The following is a 15028-nucleotide window of genomic DNA, read 5'->3' as shown; positions in this document are numbered from 1 at the left end:
AGAATAGCACTGTGTGAGGAAAAGACTAGTAGGCCTCTAGTACTCATAAATTACGCAATTACACTCACCTAAAGGATTATTAGGAACACCATACTAATACTGTGTTTGACCCCCTTTCGCCTTCAGAACTGCCTTAATTCTACGTGGCATTGATTTAACAAGGTGCTGAAAACATTCTTTAGAAATGTTGGCCCATATTGATAGGATGGCATCTTGCATTTGATGGAGATTTGTGGGATGCACATCCAGGGCACGAAGCTCCCGTTCCACCACATCCCAAAGATGCTCTATTGGGTTGAGATCAGGTGACTGTGGGGGCCATTTTACTACAGTGAACTCATTGTCATGTTCAAGAAACCAATTTGAAATGATTCGAGCTCTGTGACATGGTGCATTATCCTGCTGGAAGTAGCCATCAGAGGATGGGGACATGGTGGTCATAAAGTGATGGACATGGTCAGAAAAAATGCTCAGGTAGGCCGTGGCATTTAAACGATGCCCAATTGGCACTAAGGGGCCTAAAGAAAACATCCCCCACACCATTACACCACCACCACCAGCCTGCACAGTGGTAACAAGGCATGATGGATCCATGTTCTCATTCTGTTTACGCCAAATTCTGACTCTAGCATCTGAATGTCTCAACAGAAATCGAGACTCATCAGACCAGGCAACATTTTTCAAGTCTTCAACTGTCCAATTTTGGTGAGCTTGTGCAAATTGTAACCTCTTTTTCCTATTTGTAGTGGAGATGAGTGGTACCCGGTGGGGTCTTCTGCTGTTGTAGCCCATCCGCCTCAAGGTTGTGTGTGTTGTGGCTTCACAAATGCTTTGCTGCATACCTCGGCTGTAACGAGTGGTTATTTCAGTCAAAGTTGCTCTTCTATCAGCTTGAATCAGTCGGCCCATTCTCCTCTGACCTCTAGCATCAACAAGGCATTTTCGGCCACAGGACTGCCGCATACTGGATGTTTTTCCCTTTTCACACCATTCTTTGTAAACCCTAGAAATGGTTGTGCGTGAAAATCCCAGTAACTGAGCAGATTGTGAAATACTCAGACTGGCCCGTCTGGCACCAACAACCATGCCAAGCTCAAAATTGCTTTAATCACCTTTCTTTCCCATTCTGACATTCAGTTTGGAGTTCAGGAGATTGTCTTGACCAGGACCACACCCCTAAATGCATTGAAGCAACTGCCATGTGATTGGTTGATTAGATAATTGCATTAATGAGAAATTGAACAGGTGTTCCTAATAATCCTTTAGGTGAGTGTATATGAGTTTGTTTGTATGAATTTAAGCAGCTCCCCCTGCAGTTAAACACTGTGCACACATGACCATTACATCAGTCCAGCAGTAAACTCCTGTGTGTCACACGTTCTGCTCAGATTATTAGACTCTTTTCCAGTTCCAGCTCAGTGCATGTGTTTGTAACGTCTCCAGGGGCTCTGTGAAGAATGGAGTACGCTAAAACATTAGTTCCTACATCTTTAATGAGGTAAGACACTATTTGGGCTTTATTAAACAGTTTTATGCTTGGAGCAACAGGATATTTGGGGAGCCTTTTGGTCATTTATTAAAATATTCTCTATGTAAGTTTTGTTTTATTTTAAATCTATATAGTAACACTACATTAAAGTTCAGTTTTTTGCATTAGTTACATCACATTTACAGCATTTATTAACTTTATACATTTTAATTGGTATACATTAACAATTTATGAACAAACATTAACAACAAAAATATATGTCTAAAATAACAATAAGCTTAATTAATAAATATTGTAAATACATCGTTAGTTTATATATAATGTGACATTGACCCTTGTGAAGTATTACCTTTTTAATAGTAATAACTAACTTTAGCTTAATAATGCCACTATTATCTTTTTTAGAGCTGCTTTACAGCAGAAATTATGTATCATTACTTGCCTGTTTATCCCTGTAAAGCTGCTTTAACACTATCTGTATTGTATAAAGCGCTATAGAAATAAAGGTGACTCAACTTAATAATAATATGCCTGTAAAATGACAGCATTTTATTAAGATCTCTAATTTCACAATAGTGTAAGTGATCTGTACTACTATTCTCTGCTATGAAAGTCAGTGTTTTATCAAGCATTGCATTATTGGCACAACAAACCTTTCACTTCCTGTTTATATAACCATAACTCCCTCTTAACAAACCAAACTGTTTGGTCACTGGCAAATTGCCTAGGTCACCAATGTCCGCTAAATCCTTACATAAAGCTGTTATTTCTGGAATCCAGACAAGCTGTAGCCAGTCTGAGTCCAGAAATGATAGACTGTCCTGAAGATGCAGGACTAGTTCTGAAGTTTTAACAATTATTTCTATACCCCAAACTCTGTCATATTCGGTGTCTGGTCTAACTCAACTAAACCTCACCAGGTCTGTGTCGTCGATGCAGGCGTCTCTTGCACAGCGAATGCTGCCTCCGCCTCAGCCCCGTCCGTACAAGGTCTGCACACAGAACCGGCGCAGGAGGAAAGGCTTCACGGCCACCTCTCGAGGAGACCTCGTGGAGCAGGTCAGATCGCTGGACCTACTGCTGGAGTTATGCTAACATTCAGAAGCTTCCATAATGTTTTCGAAAGAAGTCTCTTATACAGTACTCACCAAGGCTCCATCTTGATTTAAAGGATTAGTTCACTTTTAAATAAACTTTTGCTGATAATTTACTCACCCCCATATCATCCAAGATGTCCGTGTCTTTCTTTCTGCAGTCGAAAAGAAATTAAGGTTTTGGATGAAAACAGTCCAGGGTTGTTCTCCATATAATGGACTTCAATGGCCTCCAAACGGTTCAAGGTCCAAATGACAGTTTCAGTGCAGCTTCAAAGGGCTTTAAACGATACCAGACGATGAATAAGGGTCTTATCTAGCGAAACGATCCGTTTCTGCGAGTAACCGAGCAGTATTTATGCTGTTATTTTACCTCTTAACAGACGAACGCGATCATCTCTGAGCTCCGCCATAACTTCCGGAGAATGAGGTCAAATTAGATCGTGGTTATAGATATATCGATAGTAGATGCCTCATTCTACTGATCCGTGCAGTCGCTAATGAGGCATCTATGTATACATCTATGACCAGATCTAATTTGACCTCACTCACCGGAAGTTATGGCGGAGCTCAGAGACGATCGCGTTCGTCTGTTAAGAGGTAAAATAATAGCTTAAATACTGCTCGGTTTTCTCGCAGAAATGGATCATTTCGCTAGATAAGACCCTTATTCATCATCTGGTGTCGTTTAAAGCCCTTTGAAGCTGCACTGAAACTGTCATTTGGACCTTGAACGGTTTGGAGCCCATTGAAGTCCATTATATGGAGAACAACCCTGGACTGTTTTCATCCAAAACCTTAATTTATTTTCGACTGCAGAAAGAAAGACATGGACATCTTGGATGACATGGGGGTGAGTAAATTATCAGCAAAAGTTTATTTAAAAGTGAACTAATACTTTAATGCAGTAAAAACAGTAATATTCTGAAATATTACAGAAGAGTTTTAATTTTACAAAATGTATATTTTGACTTTTTTTCTTGCAATTCCAAGTTTATGACTCTTAACAATAGTCATATAAACTCACATTTGAAAAAAAGGTAATTGTTATAAACTCAGAATTGCGAGGGGAAAAGGTCAGAAATGTGAGTTGCATTTACAGGGACTTTAAAAATGTATACATTAACAATGTTTTATGAACAAACAAATGAACAACAATAATATATTTCTAAAATAACAATACACTAAATGAATAAATATTGTTATTCATCATTAGTTTATATTTAATGTGACATTGACCCTTGTTATAAACTTAGAATTGCGAGGGGGAAAAGTCATAGATGCGAGTTGCTTTTACCAATTCAGAAGTCTGTACTTCCACTTTTGATTAATCAACAGAAGTATTCATTTTAATTTAATTCATTAAAAAACGTACTGGCCCACACTTTTGTAGTGTACAGTAGTGTATTTAGGATTTTTACGAAATATTTGATAATTTTATAAATAAACATAGATTAGAGAAAATAATATAAATAATAATTAATAGTTTTAATTTTATTATTAATATAATCTAAATTATGAATTAATAAAATGATGAAAAACTGGATCCAGAAAATTATTTTTATTTATTTTGCAGTCATGAAAAACATGAAATTAAATTAAAATGTGGAAATGGTCTTAGTAATAATGAACCCTTAAATGCATGACTGTTTCGCCAAACATTCTTACATATTCGGGTCTTTTTAGCGACCCGGATCTATATCTAACATGGATAGATCTATACCTGTCGTGATAATATTTAAAACTCCTGATATTAGAGTAACAATAACAGAAGAATAAAATAAAACATATTTCGTTACCTTTTGGAGCTTGGAAGGGTTCAGTTTGAGCAGATTTATACCAGGGTAGTGAATGACGTCTCGGGTCGCTAAAGACCCGAGATATGCATTTAAGGGTTAATAATAAAATATTAAACGTCATCGAAATGTCTGGTGAATACACAACTATTTCCTTGTAGCATAAGTCTTGCTATGATGACATCAGTTCCCTTTCAGTCGGTCACTACGACGTACGTCGGTAATAACCGACGAATTGGGATCACTTCAGAGAGCCCCTATCAGCTTCGAGAACTTAAGAACAGGCCAATGAACAATTGGCGTGCGAGATTTGCATCTCGCGCTCCGCCCCGCGCCGCGGGTATAAACAGGAAGCGAGAGCATCGCACTGACGTCATTCACTTCGGAGCCTAACCGGCGTTTGAAGTTTACAGACTGCTTCCTGACTATTCAGCGAAGATTACGACAAGAACAGAGAGAAGAGGATCGTGTGTGTTGGTGTGACGGCGCTTTCCAGCGGGACCGCGAACTCAAAGCTGCGAGGAACAACTGCTGTTATCACAGCAAAGACAGCTTGTTGGTATCGGTGGGCGTTCCTTTTGAGTGCAAACACAGGCTGCACTATCCCCTGTGTGTTGCCGCGGTTTCCCTGGGTGCTTCAGCACTCTCTTAAAAGAGCGATTTCCTCACAAAAAGAGCAACACGGGTGTGACACTGCGTCTTTTTCAAGATGTCATTCCACCCGTGCGTTTCTGGATGCGGTCGTTCCCTCTCGCCCGCTGACGGCCACACTCACTGCATCACGTGCCTGGGCTTACAGCACGCTGAGGCAGCGTTTGTGAATAGCTCGTGTTCTCACTGCGGGAACATGACTATTGCGGTGCTTAGGTCGAGACTCACCTACCTCCGGGAAGGCGGAGTCCCCCTCCCCATACCTCGATCTAGAGCTATCCCTAACCAGGATAGACCTACTTCGACGGATGGCCGGGGTGATCTGAGGATTACGTTCAGGCCAAACCCGCCTAGTGTCCAAGCTACGCAGGTCCCTGAACCCTCTCAAGCACCGCTGCCGGTGGCGCCACCGGAAGAGATCGCTGGTCCCGCCCACGGGCGCCCAGTCATCTCTTTCGGAGCGCCCGCGGACGAGCAGATGTCGATCGCAGCATCGGAGGGGGAGTTCCAGTCCTCAGAGGATGAGGATTCAGCTGTACTGCCTCCCTCTGGGAGAGTGGCAACGGCTGAGTCGGACCCTGAGTTGACGGCTATGCTTTCCCGGGCCGCCGAAAAGGTCGGGCTTGTGTGGAACCCTCCACCACGTCCCGAACCTTCTAGGTTGGATGATTGGTTCCTGGGGGGGGGTCGCGCTGGTTCTCAGCGTCCCGCCCCAGTGCCATTCTTCCCGGAGGTGCATGAGGAGCTTTCCAGGTCGTGGACGACACCCTTCAGTGCCAGAAACAGACCTGGAGGCTCCTCCCTCCTCACTACCCTTGACAGTGGACAGGCCAAGGGTTACGAGAGGATCCCGCCAGTCGAACGCGCCGTCGCGATGCAGCTGCGTCCGGCGACCGCCTCCGAGTGGCGTGGTGATCCTCGTCTCCCGTCCAAAGCCTGTAGGTTTTCGTCCAGTCTAACTGCGAAGGCCTACAGGTCCTGCGGACAGGCCGCGTCTGCCTTGCATGCCATGGCGTTGCTTCAGGTGCACCAAGCCCAGGCACTCATGGACATGCACGAGGGTAGGTCTGACCCAGAGCTCCTCCGGGAGCTCCGGGCGGCGACGGACCTCGCCCTCCGGGCGACGAAAGTTACCGCCCGTTCCGTGGGTCAGGCGATGTCCACCTTAGTGGTCCAGGAACGGCATCTCTGGCTCAACCTGGCCGACATGAGGGAGACTGACAAGAACCGGTTCCTGGACTCCCCCATATCGTCGGCCGGGTTGTTCGGCGACGCGGTCGAGAATTTCGCCCAGCAATTCTCGGCCGCCCAGAAGCAGACGGAGGCCATCAAGCATATCCTGCACCGGCGGCCCGCTGCTGCCTCCACCCAGCCGCCGGCTGCAGCGCCTCCGCCTGCCCGTCGCCGAGGACGTCCTCCTGCGGCCGCCCCCGCTCCCGCCCCAGCCCAGCAGCAGCCTTCCACCGGTCGTGGGCGTGGAGCCGGTCGCGGGAAGAACGTCCAGCCCGCTCAGGCCGCTGCCAAGCCAGGTGGCAAGCGCCGTCGGAAGAGACCCTGAGACGGGCCGCCCAGAGATGGAGGAAACTGCTCTTCGGGAGATGGCTGCAGCACCACTCCTTCCCCCGGTGGAGGGCCGGGGGAACCCCATTTTATTTTCTGTTCCGCCACTGGCCCCAGTGCCAGTGGCACCCAAATTTTCAATAAAAGAGCAGTTTCTAACATCTCTGGGTGCCAAGAGAGCGCGTCTGACGGTATGCGACGCTACCATGCCTCGTACCCCTCAGACACCTCTCTCCTCGCCAACAGGGGGCGTCGGTTGTGCGGACGCACACAAAGTGCCTCCCCACGCTCGCCCGTCCCCTCAGCGGATGCAGGTCGTGTGTCAGACCCAGACCCCTGCACGGACCACTCCCATGTCGTCCTGGGGCCCCTGCGTTCCGCTGCGCTGCCCCGCTCCGGGTACGTCCGTGGTGCCGATGGTCCCGCTTGCTCGGTCTCTGGGGGCCTGGCTAGCGCTCCCCGACCCGTCTCGCTGGATCATCCGCACCATCAGACTCGGCTATGCGATTCAGTTCGCCCGGCGTCCCCCGAAGTTCAGGGGTGTCCACTTCACTTCTATACCGAAGGAGGGCGCCCCCGTGCTTCAGGCGGAGATCGCTGTCCTATTGGCGAAGGACGCGATAGAGCCGGTCCCTCCAGCCGATATGAAGTCCGGGTTCTACAGCCCGTACTTCATTGTACCCAAGAAAGGTGGCGGGTTACGACCGATCCTGGACCTGCGTTACCTGAACCGCTCCCTCCACAGGATGCCGTTCCGAATGTTAACCCAGAAACGCATCTTCAGATGCATCCGTCCCCAGGATTGGTTTGCAGCGATCGACCTGAAGGACGCGTACTTTCATGTCTCGATTCTCCCTCGACACAGACCGTTTCTACGCTTTGCTTTCGACGGACGGGCGTACCAGTACAAAGTCCTACCCTTCGGGTTGTCCCTGTCGCCCCGTGTCTTCACGAAAGTCGCGGAGGCGGCCATTGCTCCCATGAGAGAGCGTGGTGTTCGCATCCTCAACTATCTCGACGACTGGCTGATTCTTGCCCAGTCGCGGGAGCAGTTGTGCGAACACAGGGACATGGTGCTCCGGCACCTCAGCCAGTTGGGTCTTCGGGTCAACTGGGAGAAGAGCAAACTCTGTCCCGTACAGAGGATCTCTTTTCTCGGGATGGAGATCGACTCGGTCACCATGACTGCGCGCCTCACAGAGGAGCGCGTCCAGTCGGTGCTGAGCTGCTTGAGTACGCTCAAACGCAGTACAGCGGTTCCACTGAAACATTTTCAGAGGCTCCTGGGGCATATGGCAGCAGCAGCCGCAGTAACGCCGCTAGGGCTGCTCCATATGAGACCGCTTCAGCACTGGCTACACGACCGAGTCCCGAGATGGGCGTGGCACAGCGGGTCCCTCCGTGTCCAAGTGACGCCGAGATGCCGCCAAACCCTCACCCCGTGGTCGGACCCTTCGTTTCTACGGGCAGGAGTGCCTCTAGAACAAGTGTCCAGACATCATGTTGTCTCCACGGATGCCTCACCCACGGGGTGGGGTGCCACGTACAACGGGCTTGCAGTATCGGGTCTGTGGACGGGGCCCCAACTGCAATGGCATATCAATTGCCTAGAGTTGCTGGCAGTTCGTCTTGCTCTCAGCCGCCTCAAAGGGTCGCTCAAAGACAAGCACGTTCTGGTCCGGACGGACAGCACGACGGCCGTTGCGTACATCAACAAACAAGGTGGTCTACGCTCCCGCCGTTTGTCCCAACTCGCCCGCCATCTCCTCCTGTGGAGTCAGAAGCATCTGAGGTCCCTTCGTGCTATCCACATTCCGGGCCTGCTCAACCGTGCGGCCGACGAGCTGTCACGGTTGCCAGTGCTTCCCGGAGAGTGGCGACTCCACCCCCAGGCGGTCCAGCTGATTTGGAATCGCTTTGGGGCCGCACAGATCGATCTGTTTGCCGCCCACGACACGACCCACTGCCAGTTGTTCTATTCCCTGTCCGAGGGGACCCTCGGCACGGATGCACTGGCACACAGCTGGCCCCGGGCTCTGCGCAAATATGCGTTTCCCCCAGTGAGCCTTCTTGCACAGACACTGTGCAAGGTCAGGGAGGACGAGGAGCAACTCCTCTTGCTAGCTCCGTACTGGCCCAACAGGACGTGGTTCCCGGAACTAGTGCTCCTCGCGACAGCACCTCCTTGGCCCATTCCTCTGAGGCAGGACCTTCTGTCTCAGAGACGGGGCACCCTATGGCACCCGCGTCCAGACCTCTGGAAACTCCATGTCTGGTCCCTGGACGGGACGCGGAGGTTCTAGGTGACCTACCGCAAGCGGTAGTCGACACCATCGCTTCCGCCAGAGCCCCCTCTACGAGACGGCTTTATGCGTTGAAGTGGAACCTGTTCGTCGACTGGTGCTCTTCTCGCCGAGAAGACCCCCGGAAATGTTCGATCGGATCTGTGCTATCTTTTCTTCAAGACGGGTTGGAGAGAAGGCTGTCTCCCTCCACCCTCAAGGTATATGTTGCCGCCATCGCCGCAAGCCATGACCTCGTTAATGGTGAGTCCTTAGGCAAGCATGATCTGATCGTCAGGTTCCTAAGGGGAGCGAGGAGACTAAATCCTCCTCGCCCTTCTTCTATACCCTCTTGGGACTTGACTCTGGTGCTGACCGCACTTCAGAGGGCGCCCTTCGAGCCTTTACAGTCAGTAGAGCTTAAGATCTTGTCTCTAAAGACAGTACTCCTGATTGCATTGGCCTCAGTTAAGAGGGTAGGGGACCTGCAGGCATTTTCGGTCGACGAATCGTGCCTGGAATTCGGGCCGGGTGATTCTCAGGTAACCCTGAGACCCCGGCCTGGATATGTGCCCAAGGTTCCCACTACTCCCTTCCGGGACCAAGTGGTGAGCCTGCAAGCGCTGCCTTCGGAGGAGGCAGACCCAGCCCTAGCTTTGCTCTGTCCCGTCCGTGCTCTCCGGACTTACGTGGACAGAACGCAAAGCTTCAGGACCTCAGAGCAGCTCTTCGTCTGTTATGGAGGACAGCAGAAGGGAAAGGCTGTCTCCAAGCAGAGGATGGCCCACTGGATAGTGGATGCCATCGTCTTGGCGTATGAATCCCAAGACGTGCCCTGCCCGCTCGGGGTTAGAGCTCACTCCACCAGGGGTGTAGCCTCTTCCTGGGCGCTGGCTCGTGGCGCCTCGCTGACAGACATTTGTAGAGCTGCGGGCTGGGCGACACCTAACACGTTCGCTAGGTTTTATAGCCTGCGTGTAGAGCCGGTGGCTTCTCGTGTGCTCGCTTCCCATAGTCAGCTTCACTGAAGTGCCCGTTCTAGTGTCGGCTTGCTGCGCCATTCCCTTCCCCTGGAACGGATACGTGCGCTTATTTCTCCAGTCGAGTTCCCCAGGATTGGCGAACCCTGTTGAGTCCTCCGCACCCCTCGGCAGTCGGATGTTGCGGAGCGTCCGACGCCAGGTCTGGCACTCGTATGCATTGGTGGAACTTGTGTCAGGCTGGGTTCCGTATGTCGTGACCCCTACGGCGGTCCCATACGTGTATCTCCACGGTTTAGCTCCCTACGGCGAGCTCGTGTCTTTCCCTTGGCAGAGTTCTCTGCCGTCTCAGTACGGTGTCGTCCCCCGCCTGCATTAGGCCGGGGCCTCCCCTGGGACTTCCGTATGTTGTGCTGCCCACGGCCAGCCCATACGTATTCTTTCCACATGGTAACTCCCTCCGGGCATGATGTGGCTCCCGCAGCGTCCTTCGGGCACGCTTTCCCAGCGTTATCCAATCAAGTCTGCTGAATGGGTCTTGCGGAACAGCAGTATGACTCTTCTGGCGTGAATCTTCCCGCCCGCTTCAGAACGGGGTCTGAGGGGCTCTCGCTGGGCGCTGGAAGTGGTAGTAACTGTGGCGTTTTCCATAGGGATCCCAATTCGTCGGTTATTACCGACGTACGTCGTAGTGACCGACTGAAAGGGAACGTCTCGGTTACGTATGGTAACCCTCGTTCCCTGAAGGAGGGAACGGAGACGTACGTCCCGTCGCCACAGTTCCTTCCATCACTGCCTGGCCGGTCTCTGGTTAGGCTCCTCAGTGAAAAACGTCAGTGCGATGCTCTCGCTTCCTGTTTATACCCGCGGCGCGGGGCGGAGCGCGAGATGCAAATCTCGCACGCCAATTGTTCATTGGCCTGTTCTTAAGTTCTCGAAGCTGATAGGGGCTCTCTGAAGTGATCCCAATTCGTCGGTTATTACCGACGTACGTCTCCGTTCCCTCCTTCAGGGAACGAGGGTTACCATACGTAACCGAGACGTTCTTTCTACATTCAGATCTTATTGGAGATGTGTATATACATATGTGTGTGTGTGTGTATGTAATTATTTGCACCAATAATTGCCATTTGCACCATTCATAGTATGTGGAGTGGTAATATGTCTCTCTCTGCAGGTGGCCAGTTCTTTCTTGATGACGTGTCAGTTGCTCACGCTGGTGCTGGAGGATGATGGGACAGTGGTGGACTCTGAGGCTTTTTTCCAGTCTCTGCCTATTAATACTCCATTCATGGTCCTGGAGAAAGGGGAAGTTTGGACCCCTAGCAAACTGGTACATATATTTATCCTTTTAACTGAACAAAATCTGTGATTTGGTTAACTGTAAGTTACTCAACAAAAAGTGCAATATTGTAAAAATAGGTTTGGAAAGTAAAAAGTATAAATTAAAATACAGTGCAATTCTGCATTACTGTATATTCAACAAGACACTAATATATATATATATATATATATATATATATATATATATATATATATATATATATATATATATATATATATATATATATATATATATATATATATATATATATATATATATATATATATATATATATATATATATATAAATAGTTTTTTACACCAGGGATTAATAAAATCACAAATGTAAAATTAAAATGAATAAATAATAATAAATAAATAAAAACCTGCCTGACACCACAGAAACGTGAACATGCAAATGTGTTGTTAAATTACTGAAATAATAACTTAAAACCTCAGGGGTAAAGTAAATATATTCATAAATATATTTTAAGTTGGAAGTGAAGGGATTCTGAGTTTGGGAATCCCTGTTTTACATTAATAAACACTAAAAATGATGGTCCCAGGTGAATAACGTATAACATTTGATTATTATTTCTTTTAAATTTCTACTTATTTCTTATTTTTGTTACGATGAAGTTATTAATTATGCCACATACTTTTGATAAATTATACTTCTTCTGTATATAGTGTCTTCAATTGTCACAAAAAAAATAACATGCCTGAATATTTTTTCTAGCATACTATTTACAGAGAATGTTTGCAAACCACATCTGACAGTTGTTACAGTAAATATAACAGGATTTTTTTTTTAAATGCATACTAAATATCTAGAGCGTAATCGTGCAGGAGCCGCAAGCCATTTTCCCTTTTTTGTGTTTCATAAGCTGTGCTTATTAAACAAACAGTGAAAACAGATTTGAAACTATTGTTGGATTGTGTTCCCTAGAGCCGGATTAACCAGATCCCAAGTGTTGCTTCATTTGCGGTTTTATTTTCTTAACAAGAAGATTTGAAACGATCTTCAGCATTCATTTCATTATTTTTTTAGGTTTTCTTTGTGTTTGTTCCACTAGGGCGCAGGCTTGTGTTCACCCAGAACTCTGATGATGTAACTGCTTTCAGTCAGTGATTGTGTCTCATAACATATTTGTTTTGCCCTCAATCCATCTTTCCCAGGTTCTGCCAAGTTTCAGACAGCCGAGAAGTGGAATTGCCAAATTGACCTTTGACCTTTACAAGCTGAACCCAAAGGATTTTCTGGGTTGCCTCAATGTTAAAGCCACTCTCTATGAGATATACACACTCTCATATGAAATCAAGTGTACCAGAGCCACGTACTTTCTGAAGTAAGAGTCATTTTTTGTTTAGATCACGAAATCAACAATGTCACTAAAGAAGTGTGTTTCTGGTTGTGAGGGGAAGATAATCTTGTTCAGCTTCCCAAATAACCCAGCGTTAAGAAAACAGTGGATGCAGTTTGTTTTCCCGGAGTTCTGCAAGTGTGTGTGTGTGTGTGTGTGTGTGTTTGTTCCCGGTCATGAGTGGAAACCGCAGGTGGTGAGTGAAACAGCATTAAATGTCTGTTTTGTTGGCAATCGGCGCGTAAGTGCATTTAAAGTGAACAATACCAACGTATAGTGAATAGAAAGTTATCCAGGGATAATGCAACGATATAGTGTGTGTGTCATAGGTGTGTGTGTGCTCGCGACTCTTTAGCTCCGCCCACTGCACGCCTCCACGAGTTTGGCTGTTTTCTGAAAGAGTCTGTACAGCGCATCTGTCTTTTATAAATATGATAAAACTAAAGACTCTTCAGAGATATGAAAGATGCAATACTACTCTATAGGTACTCAAGATTATTAACATGAGACTGGCAGAAACTGTGTGTGTTATGATAAATACTTTCTTGACACATACAGTTGGATCCAAAAGTCAGACACTACTTGTGAACAAAATTCTACCTTGTAGATGTATGAGGTCTAGTAATGTCTGTCTGAAATGTTAATATTACTCCCTTTTTCTTTCAGGTCTTTACTGCGATGTTTCATGTACGTGGCCAAACTGACGGGTCAGGTTCTCCTGTGCGGCTCCTCGTATGTGTTGCGGTGGATTGGGGAAGAGGAATGCTGGAGTGACAGATAGTGTGAACAAAATAAATACTGCACTTTTGCTTGCATATAGAAAAACATCAGTATTTTAGGTTCTTGGTATATTATGTTTTACATGGCTTATTTCGAGGGTGATAACATTAAATGTGTGTGGAGAAAACTGAATAAAAATAATAGTGAACTTAGCTCTTCATTTTCTGTCTGTCTAATTTATAAAAAAAAAAAAAAAAAAACAGTCCTGTGTGTTCTGTGCTAGATAAACTGAGACTTGCTACAGCACTTGCATACTGTTGCCCTTGACCTTGACTAGTTGCTTCTTTTGCTCTCATTTGTAAGTCGCTTTGGATAAAAGCGTCTGCTAAATGACTAAATGTAAATGTACTGTCAACATTGTTACTCAGAGTTTGAACAGAATTGACTATTTTAAACGTTTTAGCCAAAAACTCCATTTGCTAGCATAAATGCTAAGAGCACATGACACTAATGAATCGCGATTAAAAACAAGCCACTGTGTGATCAGTGAAAAATTCTGTTTTCCTTTTGATATCACGGTAACAATTGTGACATTTTTACAAAAGAAATATTTTCACACACACCTTTCAGTGCTTCAGATCTTATCAGTGAGGGAAAGTGACATTTCCTGTATCTTACATAGTTGTAGGAGATAATTCCACCAATTTAAAGGCAAAGAGTGACACAGCAACAAAGTTGACACAAGATATATGGACATATTTTTATAAGATAAAAGTTAATTGTAAACCATTTACTGTTGTAGAATTGGGAAAATTACTATTTAGTGCTTTTATAAATAAAATATTTTGATTACACAATGATACATGATAGAAAAAAATACACTAATTCGGACAAGAAGAAATCATGATTTTCAGCTCAAGACACTTTTTTTTTTTACAGGAAATTATTAAAATAATAACAAATATAACCATTTGAAAAAAGCTGAAAAAAATGATGACTGGACACCAAATGGACCTGCAGTTATAGAATCACCACATGCCTCAAATGTGTTTTTGAGACGACTTTAACATCTTTATGTATCTGGTAAAAAGACAACATAATGGAATAGAATAAAAATCAAGCTCTTGTTTACCTAAGTATTAATGACTTTCTAAGGTAATCTGAACATGATTTATAATAGCAGGCCTATATGCTATTTTGCACAGACACAGTATTGCAGAAGCTGTAACTAGAATTTTTAGATTTTTGTTAAATTATTTTTTTTTATTGCAAGACAAAATTTTACAAAAAAAATTACAAAGACAATACAACATAAAAGTAACAAACACTAGGGGAAGGTTTAAACTAGACCTACATAAAGACATTGAAAAGTTTGCAAACTTTTAACATTTTAACTGCTTTTTGCTTGATAGAAAATTGGATTGATTCAATATAATGCTCCATTTCTTTTCTGATATAAAACAGGGTTTTTTACATGAAAATTTACATTTGTGAACATGGAATTTTGCCATTAAAATAATAAATTTTATTATATAGACCTGAGTGCGCTTGTCTTTATAGTTCTCCAAAAGCCCAAATAATAAATGTCTCCAGAATAACACAAATTTGTTATCAATGTTCTTTGTGATAAAATCACAAACATTTTGCCAAAACTGTCTTACATATGGGCAGTGCCAAAATAAATGAACCATAGTTTCAGGGCTACTGTCACAAAAAGTGCAATTAAAATAAATCAATATCACCTTTACATTTTACAAAGTAATGTTTCA

At 45.5% G+C, this 15028-nt stretch overlaps 1 protein-coding gene across 1 annotated transcript; it reads left to right on the top strand.

Annotated features, from left to right (window-relative positions):
* Positions 1 to 1344: 1344 nt before the first annotated feature.
* cidea (cell death inducing DFFA like effector a) lies at positions 1345 to 13499 on the top strand. Its single transcript, XM_079805687.1, has 5 exons — positions 1345 to 1498; positions 2410 to 2548; positions 11030 to 11185; positions 12355 to 12524; positions 13206 to 13499. Exons 1-5 carry the CDS (start codon positions 1458 to 1460, stop codon positions 13318 to 13320), a joined length of 621 nt encoding a protein of 206 aa, XP_079661813.1. The 5' UTR covers positions 1345 to 1457; the 3' UTR covers positions 13321 to 13499.
* Positions 13500 to 15028: the final 1529 nt, after the last annotated feature.

The sequence above is a fragment of the Gobio gobio genome (genome assembly GCF_949357685.1).
Source record: "Gobio gobio genome assembly, chromosome: 23".
NCBI classification, from domain to species: Eukaryota; Metazoa; Chordata; class Actinopteri; order Cypriniformes; family Gobionidae; genus Gobio; species Gobio gobio.
The sequence above is the reverse complement of the archived record's forward strand: the minus strand, read 5'-3'. Positions and strand labels throughout refer to the sequence as shown.